We start from the raw sequence: 23184 nt of genomic DNA, 5'->3' as shown, positions 1-23184 counted from the left end.
ATCGATCAACCTTTCAATAACCAACCCCTTGCGAAGATGAGTTTTATTGTGACCAAATTACGACACGCGCCCCCTACATCACCCCTCAGCCATCCTCCTCGTTGTCCGACAGGTCCGATATGCCGGACTCCTGCTCCACATCCTCGCCTCTCTCCCACTGCTTCACCTTCTCCGGATTGGCGAACTCCTGCACATGCTTGGCCACCACGTACTTGTACCTCTCCGGCGTCCTGGTCAACACCATCGCCGCGCAGTGGTTGAGAGGGTCGTCCGGGTTCGGGTTTTTGAGCAACTGCGGCAGGAACGTGTCGAAGATGATCACCAGGTCGTAGAGCGCCGTCCACTTCTGGTTGAGGACGTCGAGACAGATTGTCCCCGATATCTGGTCGACGTTCGGGTGGAAGATCTGCGTGTCGAAGCCGACGCTCGGCGACTTGAAGGGGTAGTTGTCGGGGAGGAGGACCCGGACTCGCCACACTCCGCCCTCGTAGGGGGTGTCCGCAGGGCCGTAAAATTTCACGATCAAGTTGCGGTAGTTGTCGAACGTCGTCACGTCGAATTTGTTCTCGATCAGCCTCATCACGTCGATCTTAATACGGTGGTTGGGGATGGCGGGGTTCATCTGGAAGTAAGGGAAGGGGTGCAGTTACAGGGTCGAGGGTGGTACCATTGATATCGATTACAATCCAGATTTTCAACTTACCATCCCGTGCAATATGTTCTCACGATAAAAATAAAAATAACGTATTTCGGTAGTGGCAATTGTCACTATCACATCCAAAATTCCCCAGATCCAACCTCGTTTCTTTTAGTTTGGTATCACTTCGTTGTAAAAACATTATTTTTGTTACGCAACGCGTAGTGTTTATATTTTAAGAGAATTAATTAAAACTAAGGCGCAAACGGCATTTTGAGTACTTACATGAGATTAAATAATCCATCCATAAAAATGGTAGTCAAAGGGCACAAACAGGTTAGGGTTATATTGTTATTCCAAAAACAGTTTCCACAGCATACATAATTCCTTTTATGTCACGTAAAAGACGTTGCAACAACTCGCACTAGCCTGTCATGATGGTTTTAAATATGCATTTAAATAAATACTGTAACTGATGATAACAACGTTAACGGTACACCAAAGATAAAAGTTTTGCCAACTGTAAAATTAGTGTTTTACTGTTATGAATATTAAATCAGATAATTTATTTTGTTTCGAAATATTAATATGCAATCATTCAAATGAAATTGGCTGTGCGACACTGAATTAGCTTTAAATACATTTTTATTTTACCACGATTAATTACCAAAATTGATGATTAAAGACCGGACGCGATCGCGTGATTCGAATAAAGTTTTGAATTGTTTTCGATTCGCTTTTTTTTTTCAATCGTCCAGAAAATGGTGGCAGTTATTTTCACTTTTTAGTCGTGTATCCAATTAACAGGTAAAATTCATTTAGGTTTAATTCACACAACTGAAACTCGAATTCGTGTATTTTTCCGTCATCAAGTTAAAAATTCGATTTTGTTCAATGAGCGTACACATAACCTCATCATCTATTCCTATTGTTACATTATTCGTGAAATTAACGAGTTTACTGGTTTTACGTGTATATTGTTACTACAATTCGCACCATTATGTCGATCACAATGCAAAAATTGGTGCAAGGGAAGGAATTGCATCATCTTTAGTGTAGGTTTTTTAATAGAGTTGTGAGTTTCGTTTTTGTCGAAGTAAAATAACTTTTTGTTCCTTGTTTCATCGTCGCGGGGTCATTAGCCTCGTCCCGCTTAATTCGGTTAAAACTTGGGCGAAATGTCTGAAGTTGGAGTCTCTGCACGAGAGGGTGGTACCGCGAGGCAATACAATAATGAGACGGATTCACTTCGGGGCTCGGGGCAGATTATAGAGCAGATGTTTGGATTAAGCCGTTAATATTTGAGGAGCCATCAATAATGAACCGTCCCGGGCACGAACCCCGCGAAGAATCCTCAAGTCCATCGTCGTGGGGACCCCGCCGTGAAATATTTACCTGTGCGATGGTGTCTGCCGGCTGCGGCAATCGTGGGGCCCTCTGTCGTGAATTTGAACACGGTGCGAATTAACTCGGTTTCAGCGCGAATTCACAACATCTCACCTCCGGAGAAACGCCGATGACGTGCTCACTGAATTGACAATTTTCATCATGTGGCGTTCGATTGAGTCTTATATTTGGCGTTGTCGCGGTTACAGAGCGGAAAACGACGTCGATTGATTTGCGTTGTTTGTTTCTGGATTTTGACGGGGCCGTCCGGGAGTCGCTCAAAGAGAAAGTCGAGATGTGGCCCTCTAATTCTGATATATTTTTGTTTGTGTTCGACAGGGTTGCCTGGCCCCCGTGCAAATACACGTCCCGAAGGGCTCGATCCTGGACCCCAGCGACAACGCCGCGGTTGTCGGCGGCAACGTCTTGACGTCCCAGAGAGTTGTCGACGTCGTCCTGAAGGCCTTCAGGGTGTGCGCCGCTTCGCAGGGCTGCATGAATAATATTACATTTGGCAGCGGCTCCTGGGGGTGTTACGAGACGGTCGCAGGAGGCAGCGGCGCGGTGAGCCATATTTTATTTCAACTTTATAATATTCTATTTTGTCTCGGGTAATATCCTGAGACGCGCCATGATATATAAGGCGCGTCGCCCCTTCAACACTGTTATTAACTTTGAAGGATTCCTCTCGTTCCGATCGAGGACAAAAAATTCCGCATCAGAGTGTGCTTGTGTAGGGAAATGTCGTTTTGACGTTTGTTATTGCAGCACTTTGGCAACACTGACTCGATCCGGAACGTCAAGTTTCCATCAATTTATCTCGATCGAGTCCGGCCTCATCCGCCTTAATGGGGCTCGAGTTTGTTGATGGTTTTCATTTCAGGGCCCCGGCTGGCGCGGATGTTCCGGAGTACACACGCATATGACCAACACCAGGATAACCGATGTTGAAATATTGGAAAGGAGATATCCTGTACATGTGCGCAAGTTTATGTTACGACCAGACACCGGTGGCACCGGGAGATTTAGGGGCGGCGATGGAGTCCTGAGGGAGATACTGTTCAGGGCGCCGCTCACGCTCTCCGTTCTCACCGAAAGGAGGGTGCTCCAGCCCTACGGACTAAACGGTGAGGGTGGTTTAGGTTTACGGCGCCGCAACAGTTTAATAGCGGCGAAATAGAAAATCAAATTGACGCCCTCGCCACGGACCCGTTTCAAAGGGTTTTACGGGCCGTGGACGATTTTTAAGAGGCGGCATCTGGGAAAAGATTAAATTTGGGGCGGCGACGACGACGTCAGGTCTGGGGGAATTTTCGTTTAAAATTTTTATGGAGCTCGTTTCACCTGATCACAAAATAATTAAAAAACTCGCACGGACCTAATGCAATTTAAAACTACACTTGACGGAGTTTTTTGACGCAAAGTGCACTCTTGAACACTAAATACCTCCATTCCGTAAATTGCAATTTGTCGCTGTCGTCTGATGAACTAAATGAGAAATAAAATGGCGTTTGCCGTCTCTTCATTTTCGAAACTATAAGCGAAATTAAAAGAATTCGTAAAGTAGATACGCTACGGGGTATAATTAGTAAATCCTTTCGTAACGCTGCCGTTTGAAGAGCGAGATTAAACTTGAAAAATTCTATTTTGCAGATTCTTTGACGGTGAATGTAACAAAAGAAACTGTAAGCTTCTGTCTGGATGATCTTATATGACGATTGTCAATTTGTAACTGGGAAAAATGTGAGTTCTAACAATAACTATCTCGACTGATGGATTCTGTTGCTGAGAACTCGACAAAGAAAATCGCATTTCTCATCTCCGGTATCATAGACAATTCGCAAATTGCTACAACGCAGAAAATATTTTTGAATAAATAGGAGTGTATCGATGTCTCGGATGTTTGACATGTTCTATAAACTACATTTATAGTTTTGGTAGTAGTGAATGGCCGAAGTGCAAAAATTGTAAAAGGGGCGGAAATTATAGAACTGCGTTCTGAATTTCGGTGATATTTTTCATGACTGTCAAATGCCTAATGGTAATAAAATGACAACCATTGAGTTGAAGTCACATTTAAAATCCAAAAAAGAAGTCCCAGATTTATTTGAACCTGACTGTACATACATAAAATGTGTTAAATATCACAATAAAAATTGTTGGGCTTTGGTGATTTGTCATTCAACAAAAAAAAATACCTGGACCAATAGGTACAATAAATACGCCGAAATAAGTTTGCAAGTTCATCAGCTGCAGCCAAAATAGTCTACTTCGACGTTGTTATCTTTAACTTTCATGTGGATATTTGTTTGTAGACGCAATACAAAAATTTCTTACCTTGTTTCCACCACTTTAGTAACACCACATAAAATTAACAACTTGGCACACAACACTTTCGCCTTCCACAACACATCTGCTTTCTGGTGTTGCCTCTAAATAAACTAAAGTCTTGTGTAACCTTAAAAAAGCCATCACAAAAACCGCAAATTCACGTATAACCAACAACGTATATTAGAAAACAATGCACAGACATAAGCCGGATCGAGCGGGAGTATGACTGGTGGCAATTTGGCAACAGTGGCTCAGTGGCGCTCCCAACGGTAGCCGAAATCGCCAATAGTCGGCTGAACTTTTTTGATCACAATGTTACGTTATTCAACGAAGAAAACTATATGTTTATTTTATTTGATAAAAAAGTCCAAAAAATAGAAACCTAAGAAAGCTGGCTTGTCAGCGCTGCATGTGATAATAGAGTTACGACTATTATTAAAGTTTAAAAGTGGTGAGGGCGCCGAAAGTTATTTATAAAATGATTTAATCTCTGCGTTGTTTGACGAGTTAGATGAGTTCCAAAGATTGCATTAGATAAATTTCGTCACGAAGAGCGCAACAAAGAACAAAGAAATTGCTTTTCTCAATCGTCGGATCAGTAGTGAGGAATAACCAATTTGGAATGTTGATTGCCCGAAAAATAAGGACATATTTCGAATAAATAAATAAATAAATAAATAAATCTGCTGTTTAATAGGTTATAAAAAATTATGTGCAATATTCGATTTGGACCATTATCTTGAAGAAGGGAAATAGAGTGCTCCATTTTTAATGAAAATAGTTTGGTTTTCCAAACTAATACCTATCTGCTTCAACTAAACAAGATTTTTATAATACAAAGTCATTTTTTCTACTTTGGTGTCATGCTAGTCTTTTTGTGAAATTGTTTTTGTTTTTTTATACGTATTACGTTGGTATTGCTGTAATAGCACGCTGGCCGGCGTCTAGCATCTCTGGGGAGCTCCTATTAAAAATTAAAACATTTGACATAAATTTCACAGAAATGCCACCATAACTCATGCCACACAAAAGTCCCTAGATTATTTCATAATTAGATTTTTGAGTTTTTATACAGAGTGATCACAAAAAAACGCCCCAGCTTATATCTTTCTTACTTGAAATCCGATTTCAACTAGCGGTATCAAATTAAAGGGTTCAGAATGTACTATAAACTGGATATAAAATGTTGCCCTTAGCAACCCTATCTTACAAGGGTCACGGGTCAACTTAAATTTTTTAAATAGCAACATATAATTTTTTTGGTACAGTTAGATTCATTATATTTTTCTGAGTTAAAAAATATAGCACACCCTGTATATTTAAATGTTATTCTAACATAAGAAATAAATAAAATTCAATTACAAATCATTAGGAATAAGTAGAACTTTATTCGTAACAGGTCATGAATTACTTAAGATATTCTTGTAGCCATGGAAACACAAAAAAATAAACATTTATTTTGAAAATAAACTTTATTTGTCGTAATTTTTGTTTAATTTTGTTTAATTTTGTTTCTCCAATTTAGTGTTGTGAAATAAAATGAACAATAATGAACAATATGGATATGTTGCAAGCATATTTCGGAAATAATAGAAATTACTACTTGCAAAGAAACGCCACCTGAAAGCCTTCTGAATGCCACGCGAAGTGTCTCGAACAAAATGGTGCTCAATTTGAACAGATCAGTTGAAAAAAAATTATTGTTGTTTTATTGTTTGTATTATTTAATAAATATTGTTTCCATGACTACAAAAATGTGTTCATAAGTAATTCATGGCCTGTTACGAATAAAGTTCTACTTATTTCAATTAGAATTAGAATTAGAAATTAGAACGACATTTAAATATACAGGATGTACTATATTTTTGAACTCGGAAAAACATAATGAATCTAACTGTACCAAAAAAATTGTATGTTGCCATTAAAAAAAAATAAAGTTGACCCTTAACCCTTGCAAGGGAGGGTTGCTAAGGGAAACATTTTATATACAGTTTATAGTACTTTTTGAATTCTTTAATTTGATGTATTACTCGTTGAAATCGGATGTCAAATAAGAAAGATATACGCTGGGGCGTTTTTTTGTGATCACTCTGTATTAATGCGACCAAAATAGAAAAAATAGTATATTACACTCGTTTTGTAAGACGCACTGTGACACTCTCCCCACTGCGTTCGTCGTGCCCCAATAATCAACTCGTGTCACATCAAGCGTCTTATAAAACTCATATAATAATAAATTATTATCTATTATCGTGATATTGAATGTAACATATTATGTGGATATGCTCTTGATCAGATTTTTGTTTGGATTGTTGTCACTTGCGTTAACCTTGGCAACGACTGATTCTTAAATCACAGTAATGAGAAAGCAGCCAAAAACTTTGGTAATAAATGTTTCTTTCTAGACATTATTTTAAAATAAAACGAATACTTCAATGTCTTTGTCTATTGTTCGATTCAATAAAAATGTCAATTTATACGTAGATACGATTCTGTGAATGGAAAGCAACAAAATTCTCGTCTCTTTATTCTTAACATGAACCTTGAAAATGACAATTTTGCTTTGATTTTTTTTTTGGTACTCTTTCTGTTTGCCGACTTAAATGAGATTCATGAATTACAAAAAACAGTCGATATTCGAGGTAACTTGGCCTGAATCTTGCGATATATCTTGTTTGATGAACTCGATAAGATCTAAAAAGCATGATTTATAGACACAATCGCTGTGAATACAAAGGAAAGCTCCATGTTTCGATTTCTCGTGATCGTAATAAAATTAAATAAAAATGGAGAAAACACCGAGAACACTACTTAAATGATCGGTAAAATTGCAAAACTAGGTCGTATAGATTTTATAATCTTAAATGTAGTAAAGGAAACTGTGTGTCTATTTCTTGTATATCTTCTTTGAAAGTGGCCAATTCATAAGTTGTAAAACGGTGAATACCAATACGATGAAATATTTGCTTTAAACTCTTACATTTTTCTTGCATGTGAACAAATTGTAGTCGTCATTGAGAATTCAACAAAGAAAAGCGATAGCGCATACTTATCGTTATCGTGCAATTATTTCATAGAATGGTGGATGCGCCGGGAAACATGTACATACCGTGCCATCAAATAAATTCGGAATTAGAGTTGGCTGTGATTTTATTATGAAGTTGGTAACATGCGATTTTTAAAGGCACAGCAATGACCTTGCACAGCACAGTACATGTGTTAAACATCTATTACCAACCGTTACTAGATAAAATATATAAATCACAGCCTACTCTAATTCCGAATTTATTTGAAGGCACGGTATATGTAATAATGGTTTCAGTAGTTCTTTCTCAAAAGAGAACCAAGCACAAATATCCGTTGTTTGCGTTTGAGTGTTCTTAATTCAGATTAATAAAAATATTTCTTGTGCAGTCGCGTGTTAAAAGAGTGAACAATTTTGCGTCTCAATTTCGGCCGCGGCCCTTTGCAAAAAGAAGAGCCCTCACGGGCTTTACATCCGAGCCCGCTTCCTTATTTATTATGCCCTTGTGTTGTTTTTTTTTGCAGGTGGCGGTCCGGGCGCCCGAGGTCTCAATCTCTTAATCAGGGCCGACGGCAGGACCATCAATCTCGGCCCGAAAAATGCAGTTACCATCCAGCCCGGGGTGAGTATGACAAACCGTTTTGTTTACGGCGTGTACGCTTTTCCTCCGTCATGGTCGCCCCGTTCCGAATGGGCGTGAAAGAAGCCGCAGACCGGTTTTTGAGCGGCCAAAGTACGACGAAGACAAATCGATTCGATCGCCAATAAGAACCGGAAACGGAACAATCGGCCCTATCAACTCCGGTCCGTTTTATTAGCATAACGTTATTGTTACGTCGACGCGCCACCATTAATCTCGCAAAAATGGGACCGTTAAGCCGCCCAACGGCGCCATCTTGGATTTATGGCTCGTCAGCTCGTTGCGGCAACACATAAAACGGTGTTACACTTGTTTAAGAGCGGTGCAACCGCCGCCTGCACCGGACCGAAAATTTATAATGATTAAGGCCTCACACCGGGAGCGACGTTTGAAGGGGGTAGGTCGCGGGAATAATTAATGGCAGGCCGTCTCGAAAATAAGACGGGACAAGCCACCAGGTCCTGCCGGATTAAATAATAAATTAAGTCAACTGCTGGGAGGTTAACCACCTGAGTAATTGGATTTTTAATCCGTCACGCGCCGATTCTGCCGCTCCCGAAGAGGAGCGAGACGTCGTTCCGGGGGTGGCGATAAGTCGCCGACGCTTTTTTGTCTCGCCGTCGACAAGACAATTTCTCGGGTTCTGCGGCTCGATTAGTATGTATTGTGGGGATTAATAGAGCTGTCGGGGAGAGCTAGAATTTGATTTGGGTCGGCGGAGGGTCGAAACGTCGATGCTCTTTTGTCGAACGCGACCCTCGCTCCCGGAATCGTTCGGTTCGAAAAAGCGTTTTGGTATTTTGTTTGGGAACAAAATTTGCCGCCCCCTGTTTTTAATCCGCGCTCAAGAGCTCCCCGAGTAATTCACGTCGCATCAAAGGGTGAAGCGGCAGGGCCGGCGGAGGCGGTCAAAATTCCGCCGCGAGAAAATGAAAAAGGTCATTGTTACCCGCGATCGACATTATGCTAAAACCTCTCGCTCGCCGTCTAAGTCACAATAAAGCGGCGACTTCACAATAGTAAAGCTATCTGCCTAAATCCCGCGAAAAGGGGAAAATGGAACAGCTCAATGCGAGAGATCCGTGAAAATAGAAAAGAGTATAAATACATGTGTAAGTATGGAAGTGATCTCTCTGCAGCTTTCGCCTTTCGCGATTGCCGACATGTCGATGTGTTCGAGCTCGCCGATGACTCTAACGCGACCAGTTAGTTTTGGGAATTTTTCGCCTCGGATTGGGAATTTTGTTGCGTTCAACGCGAAGAAGCGAGTTTGAGTGACGGCTTTAATAAGTTCCCGGGCGTTTTCTAGGAAATTAATAGGGAGTACAACATTAGACATAATTAATGTCTCGGTGGGTGAGTAGGCAGCTTATTAGATGAGCTTGGGGTGAGAATGGGTCATTAGTTGCTTCTTCACGTACAGAGAGGTCGGCTTAGGTTAGGAAAAAAATATTCAACACAAGAATTTCTGTCCAGATTTGGTATAGTTTTTTTACGTAAAAAGGGATGTAGGATTCTTTTGTTTCACATTTAATAAACTCGCATTCTTGAAAATGTATTATATTTATTTTAGTATTTATTAATAACATTATTAAAACTGATTCCAGAATTTTCCCCAATCTCCAGCGTTGTGCTTCACATGGAATCTGTTTTTAACGTTTTCGACGTGCATAAAAAATAAACCAGAATATTATCTTCTACAATTTTTTTTAGCATTTCTTGTCGTACAATAAAAAAAAACAAATTCCTTTTTATATTAACATTATGTTTGGAAGCTGAAGGCAGGCATTACTCTAGTTCGTAAATACGATTGGAGCTCATGATTCTTTTGCAACCGATATGTCGCACATAATGCACACCTTTATGAAAATCAAGATTTCAACGTTCTCAAAATCAAGATTTCAACGTTCTCAAAATCACTAACCTAACGTTTAAGACTGACATCTGAAAATTGAAATTTTAACGAATTGCCAACTGAAATTTTTGGTCACAGCCAACTCTATTTTTTTTTAGATCTCACGATACGATACGATAAATGGCTTATTTTTTCTTATTTGTATTGACTAACAAATAATCATGATCATAATATGGAAAATACAACCTACCGGGTTGGCAGCTCTGTATGTCAAAAAGTGTGACATTTGTTATTTCATAAAAATCTGCAAAAGTGCAAAATAAAACATTTGGTCAGCCGAAAAGTCTAATACAAATGTCGTACGGTAGGTATTTTACAGCTCGGCTTCGCCTCGTGCCTGAAATCTAGTTTTCACCCTGTAAAATACCCCTACCGATCTCTAATGTAAATAACTATATATTATTTTGTGTTAAAAGTCAGACATGTACTGTTTTTTTATCCAAAGGCATTCACGAAAAAAGCTTCCCTTTTAAAAACTGTAGTTGTCCAGAAACTTCACTGAACGACAAACTTACCTTCTTTCTTGAGAATGAATTTCCCATTTTACATAAATTTTTAGACATTTTAGTTACGAACTCGTAAATAATTTAGTTTTAAAACTGAACTTTTGCAAGTTCCAACTGCGAGAAAAGAGAAAAATAAATGAAATACACATGTAACAACGACCATTTATTTTTACTTGATGTTTTATTACAGGAATGTGTTTAAAGCACGGCGAGCGTAGCGAGGAGTCCTTTAATGCAACGAGTGTGATAATACGTCTTATTAAACGAGTGTAATATACTACTTTGCTTTACTAATTCCTGAAATTTCGGCTGCTCAAGTTTTCATATTAGAGTAGGGATTTTTGGGTGGGTGAGTTGGTAACAGACATTGACGATTTGTATTTAAATTGGAAAATAATGTAGTAGCCGTGAAACAAATTCAATAATATCTGTTATTCGTGTGCTAAATGTTATATTTACTTCGTAGCTTCACACTTGACGTTGACGCCTGACGTGAAACGGCTGATGTTGCCAATGTAACAAAGCTAAAAGTTACCAAAAACATGATAATGAGCCCATTAGTAAGGCAAAGTAGAAAATACTGCTATAAAATTGTTGTAACTTGTCGCTCGGTGCGACATTTTCGGAGTTGCCTCTATTTTTATGAAATTTCCCCCTTTCATTGGTTCCTTTCCGGCGTAAATAACTAATGCTCCTGTGTATTCCCATCTGCGCCTCGTTGCGAATTTTCAAAAATGGCCCTTTGATCTGTGAAGTTGGTGTTCCCTCGATGGGCAAGTTCCCGGACCGAGAACAGCATTAGCGTAACCTTATTGTAGCCGGCGTTAAGTCTTCGTCCCCTGGAGGCTTAAGCGCGCAGCGTTGGCCGCAGCGAATTCAAATGCGCGAACGGCTCCAGGAACAGGATTTGTGTAAGGACGGGGCCCGGGACATAAAGGAACTGAACAAACTTCTCCCGGTGCGGCGAAAATCCGGCCGTATCATGCGATAATCAGAAGCAAACACCGGAGTTCGTCACCTTTTGTCGGAAGCCGAGTTCATGCAACATTTAGTAACACGCACTGAATCATGTTTGCTTTCCGGAATGCGGATTTATGTTTTATTTACCGACGACAAACACCGAATTCGGAATTATTGGCGCGCTCTTCGGGGTGGCAATTCCGACGGCCGATAATGCCGTCGCCATTCAAGACGACCTCATTAAACTTCATAATTGGAATCTAACGAGCCGAACTAATTGGTTTTCTTAAATGGCGACCGAGCCGAAACTAATCAGGCTTAGGCGATGATATAGCCGATTTTTTCTCCGGGTTGATGTATGGCTCCCGGAGGATGTCCTGCGTTCTCAAAAGCCATTATAAGATGATCCCGGTAATGATAAATACACAACTTGGGGACGATAACTAATTATTTTTCGGTTTATCGACGACCGGATTGGTCGCATTTGCCGCAGGCCTCGTCGATGCGCAAAAGTGTTTTTTTTTTTTTAACACATCAAGAGGGTGCGGTCGCGGATCATTTGTTTTACGGCTCTTAATGGTGTCGTAAACATTTTCGCGAAAGCGATTCCACTTCAAAATTTTATTTCTCTAACGAGGAAATAATAATCGCACCGATAAACGACATCGAGCAAATTCATTGCAAGATGGCGAGGTTGTTTTTTTGCGATTTTTTTCCAATTTTTTTTGGACCGTTCCAGCGTCGAACAAATGAAGAAAATTGATACGGTGCAATCAGCGAACTGTGAAATGCGCAAATGGCAAAATTGCCACCGGAAAAAAAAGCGAGTGTTTAAATGAATGTGAAACAAAAGACACGGCGAGCTAGGGCGAAAAGTTAAAATGAAAAAACAAAAAAAAAAGGCGAAAGCGAAAAAACGAGCTGAGCGAAAATCACTCTTTTGTTGCGTATCACGTAATGGTCAAATAAAATTTGGGAGCCAGCCGTGAAAAACAAAAGTGAAGTCGTTGATTGACTCGTACGGTTGTATTGTAATTGTGGAAATAAAGTTTGGAAGAGAAGGTTTTTAAATTTTGAAAGCTATTTTAGTGTGATTTGTTTTGTTTGTGTAAAAAATTGAATATTTTTATATAACACATTGTGTAAATTCAAAAAGCAACTAAAGTATTTTTCAATAATGGCAGTTCGGCGAATCAGAATAATTTTAGTTACAGTTGGTTACATTTGAAGCAAATTTACAATCAGCATTTCGGTCAAATTTGCTTTGCTTTCGATGCAAATTGTTACCGCAATCACAACTACTGCAACAATTTTGTTCCAACACCGCAGATGAGCCAGTTAGAATATTTTCCATTGAAAAACATATCGTTGATTGTTTCTGGAAGTGTGTCCAGTCGAAGTTTTCATCAGACGTGTGCGAATCAATCTACGACTCGAGTTTCTCGTTTGATGGCCAAGTGTGCTCTCGAATTTATTTGTTCTCGCGGTGCGTTTTCCATCGGGGGAGGTGAGCCGCCCACCCCGTTTAATTTTCTCATTACAACCCCTGTCGCATTTGTTTATTTCCGTTAGAGTAATGTACCAAAGCGTGGCACTTGATAAACGCCCAAATAGAGCCAGGAGATAGCGCAAAGTCGCGCAAATTTCTTCGGGTCGCAGCGTAATTTCACTGATGAACACTCTATCTATTTGGCGCTACATTGTAATTACTTTCAACCGCCAATTTAAAACGAACACTTCAGCCGAACCGGGAGCGCTTTCGTCGCATCCATCACTCGCGGATAAGAAAAAAAAATTGTATCCGGCCGAGCCGACGTAATGGAGTCGTTCATTACGACGAGAGGCGTCGACGTTTTTCCAATTAGGGTGCGATTAATTCCTGATGAATCTTCCAGGACGTCTTCCAGCTGCACACGCCAGGTGGGGGCGGCTACGGCGACGAGCGAGACGACCAAGACGGCTGCTCGCAGCCGGGGAATTCCAGGACTAACGCTCCGCTTGGGACCTTCGTGGAACGTGGAAGCGTTTTCGAGTACCGCCAGGGCCAGGAAAGCGTATAAATCCCGCTTGATTTGTTTACTCACGTTGCGGGAGTGGACCAGGGGCGAATCTTAACTAGCACCACTACTTTTCTAAAACTTTGTTAATCTGTTAGGGAGTTTAATAAATGGTTGGCGATTTTGCATTGGTTTCGTGCACGCCGCGCCGGGTCAAGACGGCCGTCGTCTTCGTTTTAACACCGCTTTTATTGGATCTTGTTTCGTCTCCATAAAATTCTTCTCGAGACTCTGGGATGGTTCTTTGCTTTATTTTTAGCCGAGCGAGTTTATGAGAATAGTCGGAACTTTTCTTATTTACGACAAACGGATTTCTTGTGATAATTTATTGTTGTGATATATTTACAGTTCTTACTTAAAATACAATGTGGCAGCAACGCCTCGTTGGGATTTCTGGTTTTTATCTTTTTTTACAAATCTGTAATAAAATTATCTAGACAGGTTCCAGGACATATCAATTTATTATTCTAACTAATTAACTAGGTCAATAAAATTCATCAAAATCGACAAATTCAAAATCATTTAGAAATCGTAACAGCAAGGCAGGTAACTCATATCTCGGAAAGTTTCCATTTAGTTAGTCAACAGCACCTACAGCTGTTTCGCAAAAAAGAGACTGTACAGGGTAATTCACTTTTAACTTTTAAACAACGGTTGATAAAAACTTTTCCACACCCAAGTACGTAGTATTTTCATTCTGTTTGTACGCTAATAGTATATTATGATACGAGTCTTATAAGAAGCATTTTATCGCACGCACGGTTTTAGAGCACGACGAGCGTAGCGAGGAGTGCCCTAAAGGAGTGCGATAAAATGCCTTATAAACGAGATGTCATACAGTATTTTTTCTACTTTTCCATTTTTTCAATGAAAAAAAAATAAAAAAGTTAAAGTTGAAGGATTCCACCCAAGGTCACGTCTGCGGTCTGCCGCGACACCACAGTATGCGTCAAAATTAAAAAATTAAATTTCACTATTACGATACGCAAAACAGGATCGTAATAGCATGAGTACGAACGCAAAGTAGAAAAAATATTTAAAATATTAGGAGGTACAAGCAAAAGGAAAATACGATAGAAAAAGGAGGGGGGAGAGTGACAATCTTTTGAGAGTCATTGAGCAGAGCTAGCCGAGCGAAAGTACCCGAGCAGTTTTCTCATTTTCGTGAAACATTTGCAGTTTTACAGACGTACAAAGTGCAGGAGACCGGCGGAGGGTGTTCGTTGGATCGAACAAACATCGAGCCTCCGCGGCCCTCCTGCGGATCGAAGAACACAACCAAGATTTATCCAAGAACGAAACCGAACCGCTTCGTTGTCACTCCACACAACCGGGGGCAAAGATCGGGACCTGGGGGAGGTTCCGGTAACGAAGAGAGTCGCAAGAAAAGTGTGAGAGATCGCACGCGAACGGCGAGTCCCGCGCGATATCACGTGCAGAAATCCGCGTCGTAAGTCTGCGTTTCGACGTCCCGCTCCCCGTCAAGGGTTTTCTCCGTCGTCCTCAAAAACTGCCGGGGGTGTCGCCTCTTGTACGGCTCCCACTCGGCGTTCAACAACTGTCAGTGCGTGACGATAACGTCGGGCGCCGATTTGGTGGTCTGCACGCTGTACGGCCGGCGCTTGTCGTCGAACTTGCCCTTGCGCGGCGCCACCTCGATCTTGGCCTCCGCCTTGAACTTGGCGTCCTTCTTGTAGCCGAAGGTGCTGAACGGCGCCGGCGGCGAGTTGGTGTGGACGCTGTGGTTGGGCGTGCTGTTGCCCGAGCTGTACCCCTGCGTGGTGAAGAGGCTCTCGCGCGTCTGGCACGCGCTGTCGCACATCTCCGGCATCGGCTCGTTGTCCACCTGGGGCAGGAAACGACCACCGGTCAAGATCGGCTCTCAGGCGAGCGCGCCCCGCTTTGCCGTGCTCACCGTGTAGATGTTGGTGTGGTAGGCGTCCCCGTTCGGCGGGCTCATGCTGCGCTCGTTGCGGATCAGGATCGGCAGCAGCTCGCCCCCGGGCACGTAGCAGGGGGTGGTGGCGGCGTTCGCCACGTCGAAGTGGCCCGAGTTCATCGACGGCGAGCTGTTGGAACGCGACCGGGATGCCGATTTGCTCGCCTTCTTCTCCGCCGGCTCTTGCTTGTCCAGGTCGTTGAGCTGCTGTTCCCGGCTCTGACGGATGTACTCCTGCGAATGCAAACAACACATGTTGGTCCGGCTCTGCTTGGTCGACCGGCTTTGCCTGATCAAGCTGACCCGATCAGGCCCCGCCGCCGTCTGCTTACATTAAAAAAAAACGCAATAAAACACCGACGCCACTCCGAGACACCTAATTATGGCCGACCCGAAACTTATATATTCCATTTTCAGCTTTCCGCCCAATTTATGTACGGTCACGTCCTGAATAAATGATCGTTTTATGAGCAATTTATCTCTCCTATAACGCTTATATTTATCTTGAACCCCCGGATACTCTGCTGCACTGACATCAGAAGGAGAACTTTTATATTTATCTTAATGGAAGATGTTCTTTTGTACAACTTTTATCGCTCGAAGAACTTCAATCCCGATTTACGACCAGGTACAGCCGCTCCAGAACGTTCCCAACCACAACATTTCCCCTATCAATTCATCCCGTTTAATAAATTTCACTCAAATATTATGTAAACTCCAGAAATTAACGAGAAAGTCAATAGCTTGTCGTGGCTTCTGACGTAGCCTACAGATGCAATCATGAACCACGTTCGGTTGATATCAGCTGTCAGACTATCAATAACACTGGGGAAACTCTTAATAATATTTCACAAGCTGACACCCCATCCTAAGCAAAGGTTTGAACGCCGCCTCCAGACACAACAAATGATTTCGCTTGAAACACCATCTATCGACGTGTGTAACAAATGGTTATTGGAGAATCTTGCGAAGGTGTATTTGGCACATTTATTTCTGCTACGATATAAAGACAAATTTTTCCATTGTCCCGATTCCTTCTCTCCACCGGGTTTTTGTCGCTGTCAAATTTTTGACAAGGATGAAAATGACAGCAGTCAATTACAACATACTTATGCAACCAGGTATACACCGATGTTTTTGTGGTTGCCACGCTGGAAAAGTTCATCGTATCGGAAAAATGTTTCGGGGGGCTTTTAAAATAGAGTCGGTGATTTTGTTTGGGGCGGCGTCGGTGCGCTTTTATCGCCGTTCCGCTCCAGGGCCCCGTTGAACGCTTAATTGCGAAATCTGGACGAGCCAACAATGAAAAATCCAAGTTGCGAATCGTCTGCTGAACCTCCACCGTCTCCCCGTTAATAGAATTTAATTATAAGCAAAAGGCCGTCGTATTTATCAAAATTAAACAAGAAATAAAGTGACTCGTAACAGCCGTCCCCTCGGCTCATTTTTCACACGTAAATAAAGGATGAGCCGCAATCAATTTACATTAACTTGCATCATATCACCGTTTCGGTTAATCACCGTCGTGACGTAATAAAAATCTTTTTGTTTAGGTGGGATCGACGATGAACGTCTGACAAAGGCCGTTGATAAATTGCAGCGCTGCCGGTGATGCCGGCGCGGCCCTTTTATTTTTGTTTATTTCGGTTGATTTTTGTTTAGTTTTGTTTCACGGTCGGTTAAGTCGAAAACATGGCGCTATCTGAAATTAAAACTGGGCGGTGGTTCTTTTTTTGGCTAATTTTCGACCCGCCGATCAATAAATCACATTATGAATGGGAAGTAAAGATGAATTAACAGCGCAAATTTCGTTGCACAAACCGCGTCACGGCCCTCCATTTTATCCGCCATTTCTTAAGCGGAGCTCGTGTGAAAAAACCGGCGCATATGGCGAGGCGGAAGCGGGAACAAAGTAAGAAAACATGCTTTGTTTCATAAATTATTCACCATTTTCGTTATTATATTTCCAAACAAATTTTGCACCATAAAGCTCCGCGCGCGAAATGTGTCCCACCGACAAATCTACTTTGTTTTTTAGAAACGCGAGTCCGCAGCGCCCCCACTTCACCTGTATCGTTTGGTGGTCCCTTATCAGTTTCTTGATGCAGTTGTAAATGAAGGTGAAACACATGCCTGCCAAAATTAAAGAAAATATAACCATGATGACGATGATGTGGTCGTCGTTCAGCGACAACGTTTGAGCACTCTGAAACATTACGACAAACGTATTAGGCCCATCAAATCCACGAACAATTATTTAAGGGAGCCGAGGATAAAAAGGGATTTCCACTTGACCCGATCGTAAATTTTTTATGGACCGCGTCGGTCCAAATTCTTCGGTAAAAGTTGAGTTCTTTTCCCCATCAACAGCTGCTTTACTTTTCACGGCAATTTTGTTGCGAAAGGAGTTCCTTATTTGCGGAGTTAAAAATTGATGGTTAAAGATTTCAGATTTTCCGCTCTCGCATCGAATGAAATTTTAAATTTTCCGCCCTCGGGCGCGGTCGAGGGAAATCCCTTTCGTCCTCCGCACGCAAGTCAGTTCACATCGGTTTAATTTCGGAAACCAAATCCAACAAGAACACTCGGGAAAATAATAAACTACTAGTAGTGCTTTACCACACTTCAGGTATGTTTTATTGAAAACATTTTAACTACAGTACAAACTCCACCTTTTCGATGGATGATCTCACGTTAATAGTTTTGCCTACTCGATTTAAGTCTACGCTTAAGCTCTTGGAAACAAATAAAATCAAAGTGTTTTCAAATGTTCTAACACTAAATAAACCAAGGAAAACGAAACCAACAAACAGACTTAGCTTAGTCACTTACAATTCCTCCCTAAAACAAACACAACAAAATTTCAGAAAACGTATCACAAAAACGGACATCATTATAACCGGACCCACACATCCACAACATCAAAGACGCGGACTTATTTGTTATTCTAGTTAGCCACGAAACAAATGACTGATGGTCTGTCCGCCATTGTTCGCCAAGAACCCCAACACAATGAGCGTCGTGTTCGGTTCTCAACAACCAAGCCGTATTTTTATTCTTTGCGTGAACAAAGTAAATGAGAGAAGCAGAACGTTGAAAATTATTTCGTCGGATCGGCAAGTTTCTCAGGTCATACCGCCCCCCAAAACGTGGCGCTACGACCGCAGAATCGAGGATTCCGTCTCCAGTTTCACGGGTGAAGAGTGTCACGCCCTGCACACAAGTTTGTTGTGCGAGGCGTGCACCTCAGTGTCTGCGGTGATTAGTTTTCGTAGTGAAACTGCAGTTGCGGTCACTTCCCGTGGAATGTGTGTGTGTGTGTGTGTGTGACAGAACCGCGACGAGTCCTTATCGCACATACCTGACAGTTATCCTCGTCCCACCTAAACCTGCAGTTGTAGCGACCGTTACACCTCAACGTTTCGGATATGCAGGTGGCGTCTTCGCAGTTGAACTCGTCCTTGTTGCACCCGTCCTTCTCCCCCTCTGCGGAAACAAAAAATCAAATCAGTTCTTGCTCCGGTTCGTGTTGCGTCGGTGAAACATGCATTTGTATTATTTTTTTACTTGATTGTTTGTCGATGTCCCGATATGCGGTGAAATTGGCCTCGAAATTCGAGTTTACCGTTGAGTTGTACACGGCGAAAAAACGAACGAACATGACGTTTTTCTTGGAGAGGACCGTGTCGGCTATGGAGCCGCAAAACTGCTTCTCCATGCTGTTTAGGTCCGTGTGCGTCGAAAAGATCTGCACGAAATTCTTGTCGCACTCGTTCGGCTTGTCCAAATCGAATTTCTTGAACTGGAGCTGAATCTGAAAGTTAATACACCAAAAGCCACATTAAAAAATACAAGCAATTTTCCTCGACCGTATTTTCATTTTACATTTCATCACGATGCGCGCTCCCACATTACAGAACGTGATTTAAGAGATGTGGGTGGTACAAAATTTCACTTTTTAATGGGGGATTTAAATTACGTAAATTAGCTGCCTACAAAACATCTTCTAAAATACCTTCTACTTTTTTCTACCACCTAAGGACCAATTAAAACGTCTGCAATATTTAAATAGCATTTGCCCAATTATTTCCTGTTCTGGCAGAAAAGTCGTTCTCAACATCTGGAAGAGAATGCCTCTTTGTCCAATGTAAACCGCATGTTCTGCTATCCTAAGTAAAATTAATCCAGCAAAAAGAATAATAATAGTTATTTATGCAACAAGTGAGTAAAGTAATACTTTTTTTACGAGAAGGAAAATTTGCCGCACGAGCGCAGCGAGTGCGCAAATCCACCGAGTAAAAAAAAGATACTTTACTAACGAGTTGCATACACATTTTTTTTGGCGCCCGTAAGTTTAGATAACAATTTTTTCGACACTCTCAACATTTGAAAATTTTCTCCTCTGTGAACCCGTGGACCTTTAAAACGCTCATTTTACTCGCGTTTTAAATTGCCCCATTCATGCCAAACAAATCCCAATTTACATATGAACTCGTTAAAAAAACTACTAATTATGAATGAAAATTTTTATAATTGCGTTAAAAAATGACACGCTACGGCACTTTTTTTAACGCAAAATGTGTGCAAAGATGAACCGCTATGGCACTTTTTTTAACGCTTCTTGACCGATTCAAAAATCACATATTTTATGAACTCAAACGAATGAAAAAACTTGCACGTTTTTTGACGGATGTTAAAAAAAGACATTTAGTTGTTCAATTTTTAAACTAATATCAGTTCGTTTATTTGAAAACAGCAATAGTTATGTTGTTCGATACCTCCCAAGAAAGTGAGTCGGAATTCATAGTTACCAGTGGGTGAAGGTTTCTCTTTCGCTCACTGTCTTTCACTCACTTGTTTTCATTCATTCGTAAATTTTTCCAATTCTTTCTGATAACGTAATTTTGATTTGGCACTCGCGGCACTTGCTTCTTCCAGGACATCATCAGGAACATATAATTCTTTATCATCCATTTTCACAATTTCCACAACGTGCGCACAACCACTTTATTGACGTTACAGAACTTTGTTTATTTTGTATTTAATTTTCTTCCATAGTAAGAGATCCGTCCAAAAATGTGATATTTTTATTTAAAATTTTGAATACAAACTCAATTCCTAAGGAGATATCGCAGAATACCAAATACAGCACTCGAGAGTAAGGCCGCTTTCGTTCACGCTTCGTGGACGATCACGCAATTCGCGTGAACGAAAGCTTTGCCTTCCTTACTCTTACTGTAAAAATATTTACATATTAAATGAGTAGTAATATTTGACTGGTTTCACAGTTGTGAATCAAATCCTAGATTTATGTCCGCCTGTGTTATTTTTCCTGTACATTTTTGATTATTTATTTTGAACGACCGACAGATGACATTTTTGTTTGTTTAACTGATTAATTAATTAAAAAAAATAAATAAACGCGTATCATTTATTTACGAATGAATGACCTTTTTGGTGTTGCGTAAAACGCTATAAGAAATTCCAAACAGAGATGATATTTCAAAGAAAGAGGAAATTGGGAAGAGCTGGTTCGGGTCCGAAAATATTTCAGTGCAGAAGTTTTGAAAATAAGCAGTTTGACCCGAGTTTGTCTGAAAACGCTGCAACTTTATCAATTCTGAAAAACGATTAAGGAGTTTAGGGAAGTTTAACGTAAGAATTCGCACCACAAAGCGAACATCAACAGCATTGAAAATTCCTAGCCTGTACGAAATGTAAATACGGCGGCGCTCAAACAATTCCAAACTGTGGCTACATCAAACCTCGCCCCGGTTTTATTCGAGTTTTGAGTAAACTGATAATAAGTTTGTAACACAGTTCCATCCGGCATAAAGAACACAAGGTGAACATTTCCAACAGGAAAACTGGGTAACAAAGTTGGAAATTTTCCTGCATTCGCGTAAACGAATTGGTTCGACTCAAAACGGCAGAATCAGGATCGTGTCGCTCACCCTCTGGTTCGGCTTAACGGTGATGGCCCATATGCAATCGGTGGCCACTTTGTATTTGTGCCTGAACTCGGTTATGTTCGGCGGAATGTCGATTTTGCTGATGTTGCCCTCCTCCTGCAGGGTCTTGTCCAGGCGGCACATCGGGATGTCCGGGACGCTCCCTGGAAAAAAGGGAAACGGCGATGATAAATTAAACGAGTTCGGGACGAGTGGTCGTCACGTGATCGAACACTAACTTTTTGACGGAGGATTTATTTTTCCACTCTGGAGTGGATAACCTATCCGCGCCATTAGGGACAGACATGCGAAAAGTCGAGGGTTGCACGGGGAGAATCATGACGCAATCACTTTTAACAAAGATGGAACCGATCAAAACGGACGCAATAATATTTAATCAAAATAAGAAATCATTCGTCTTTGGTGAATGTCTGGCGTTCTGGAAAAAGTGTGCTCCGATAACAAAAAATCTTTTCTTCCAAGAAGTCACCGAGATTGTCACGGTGGATGTGGCCGTGAGTAATAACTCATTTCAATACGCGTTGTATCATATTACTCGCGTGTAATGGCTATGATTGTGCCGTAGGCGTGACTACCTCGGGGATACGGTCGCAATTCCACGCTCGTCCAACAGTAAACCATTTTCAAATCATACTTTTGTCGATTCACTTTCCGAACACGCCTTACGTGAAAGTTACGATTTGGAAGTGGCAGTGAGGAACGACGGAATCACTGTTTTCGGTGTCGGGCTCGGGGTAAAAAATAAAACTTTTCACTCAGGTATAAAAACAGATATTGTGGAGATCCCGTGACATATGACAGGATTGTTAAGTTCACCCCAACAAATAACCCTCATAAATATAATGTACTCGCACTTGTCCCGGACGAGCACTCTAATGGTTGCAATAATGCACCGTTTTAAAACACGAACAAAGGCCAATAAAGCGCTGCCCGCTTTTTTCCACTGTTATGCCCGTTTTAACGGCTTTGAATATCTCGTACAATTATTCCAAACAAATTATTAAAACAAGCGCATCCTCTTCTGCTCGACTTCTCTCACGCCGCTTTCATTCTTCCACATGAATCATACATGTCCACATAAATCACGAGTTTGCGGTTATTTTTTATGCGAAACTAATTCAGATTTTCTTTGTGTGCGATTTGTTAATTTCTTGTCGGAGGCGAAAGAGACACCGTCCTCGGACGCAAAACGTCATGATGAACAGTGTAAAGTTTGTTAGGTTTACAACTCGCGGCCATGGAAAGCTCCAATGTTCGGCGATTCTCCCATTTGATTTTATAATTTCAGCCGACATTTTAAGTAAAGCTCGAACCAACAAGATGGACGGCGACTGTATATTCGATTCTGCGGACACAAATCGAACTTTATATTTGAATAGATGCAAATTTCCCACCGTAAAATGATTGAATTCTTTTGTTTTTTTTTTCTTTGGAACTCCCAACTTACGTACAAAACGCTAGAGTTTCCTTTTAACAGTGGCATTTGCCTTTGCTTCTTTTCAAATTTGTTATTTACATACATCGAATAACGTCTGCGAGTCTGTCCGTCTCGTTCCCTCCAAACAAACTTCTTTTGTCGGTCCTCTCTCCTTCTATTAATTCCTTTTAATTTCCACCCTTTCGGGTTCCGATATTTATTTGTCTGTTTGTGTCAAGTAGAAGATTACAATAATGGAGATATCCCGCAACAACAATACATTCCCTCTTGTTTCTTTCATCGCTTATTTATCGATTGCGAACTGCAATAACGAGACGTCCCACCATTCCAACTTTTTCATCGCGAGATATTACGTTTCATCCGCACTTACGTCTACTC

General features: G+C 41.2%; 3 protein-coding genes across 16 annotated transcripts in view; 1 reads left to right on the top strand and 2 right to left on the bottom strand.

Moving 5' to 3' along the window:
• The window catches only part of LOC138124287 (5-oxoprolinase), a 129410-nt gene that overhangs the window by 9704 nt on the left and 96522 nt on the right, over nt 1–23184 (top strand). For 2 of the 3 annotated variants that reach the window (XM_069039273.1, XM_069039275.1), the window contains exons 10-12: nt 2363–2587; nt 2907–3150; nt 7904–8001. In XM_069039273.1, the coding sequence (XP_068895374.1) occupies nt 2363–2587; nt 2907–3150; nt 7904–8001 (567 nt within the window). Of the gene's footprint in view, nt 1–2362; nt 2588–2906; nt 3151–7903; nt 8002–13295; nt 13582–23184 lie in introns of those variants that run through there. The other variant, XM_069039274.1, reaches the window with a different exon arrangement.
• LOC138124359 (ubiquitin-conjugating enzyme E2 H-like) lies at nt 29–2241 on the bottom strand. Of its 3 annotated transcripts, none has more exons than XM_069039394.1 (2): nt 2033–2241; nt 29–622 (listed from the first exon to the last, which is right to left on the bottom strand). In XM_069039394.1, the coding sequence occupies exon 2, from the start codon at nt 620–622 to the stop codon at nt 86–88; it is 537 nt and encodes a 178-aa protein (XP_068895495.1). In that variant the 5' UTR covers nt 2033–2241; the 3' UTR covers nt 29–85. The 3 variants fall into 3 exon arrangements, with proteins under 3 accessions (XP_068895495.1, XP_068895496.1, XP_068895493.1); XM_069039395.1 differs by lacking the exon at nt 2033–2241 and adding an exon at nt 923–1329; XM_069039392.1 differs by lacking the exon at nt 2033–2241 and adding an exon at nt 704–845.
• Nucleotides 13769–23184, bottom strand: part of LOC138124289 (uncharacterized) — a 176736-nt gene continuing 167320 nt past the window's right edge. For 7 of the 10 annotated variants that reach the window (XM_069039276.1, XM_069039283.1, XM_069039280.1 and 4 more), the window contains 6 exons: nt 21351–21511; nt 18964–19210; nt 18758–18882; nt 17465–17602; nt 15373–15630; nt 13769–15303 (listed from right to left, as the gene is read on the bottom strand). In XM_069039276.1, the coding sequence (XP_068895377.1) occupies nt 15019–15303; nt 15373–15630; nt 17465–17602; nt 18758–18882; nt 18964–19210; nt 21351–21511 (1214 nt within the window). In that variant the 3' untranslated portion in view covers nt 13769–15018. Of the gene's footprint in view, nt 15304–15372; nt 15631–17464; nt 17603–18004; nt 18238–18757; nt 18883–18963; nt 19211–21350; nt 21512–23184 lie in introns of those variants that run through there. The other 3 variants (XM_069039284.1, XM_069039285.1, XM_069039286.1) reach the window with 3 other exon arrangements.

Source organism: Tenebrio molitor, chromosome 2 (genome assembly GCF_963966145.1).
Source record: "Tenebrio molitor chromosome 2, icTenMoli1.1, whole genome shotgun sequence".
Classification (NCBI taxonomy): Eukaryota; Metazoa; Arthropoda; class Insecta; order Coleoptera; family Tenebrionidae; genus Tenebrio; species Tenebrio molitor.
Note: the sequence above shows the minus strand (reverse complement) of the source record. Positions and strands in the feature narration are given on the sequence as shown.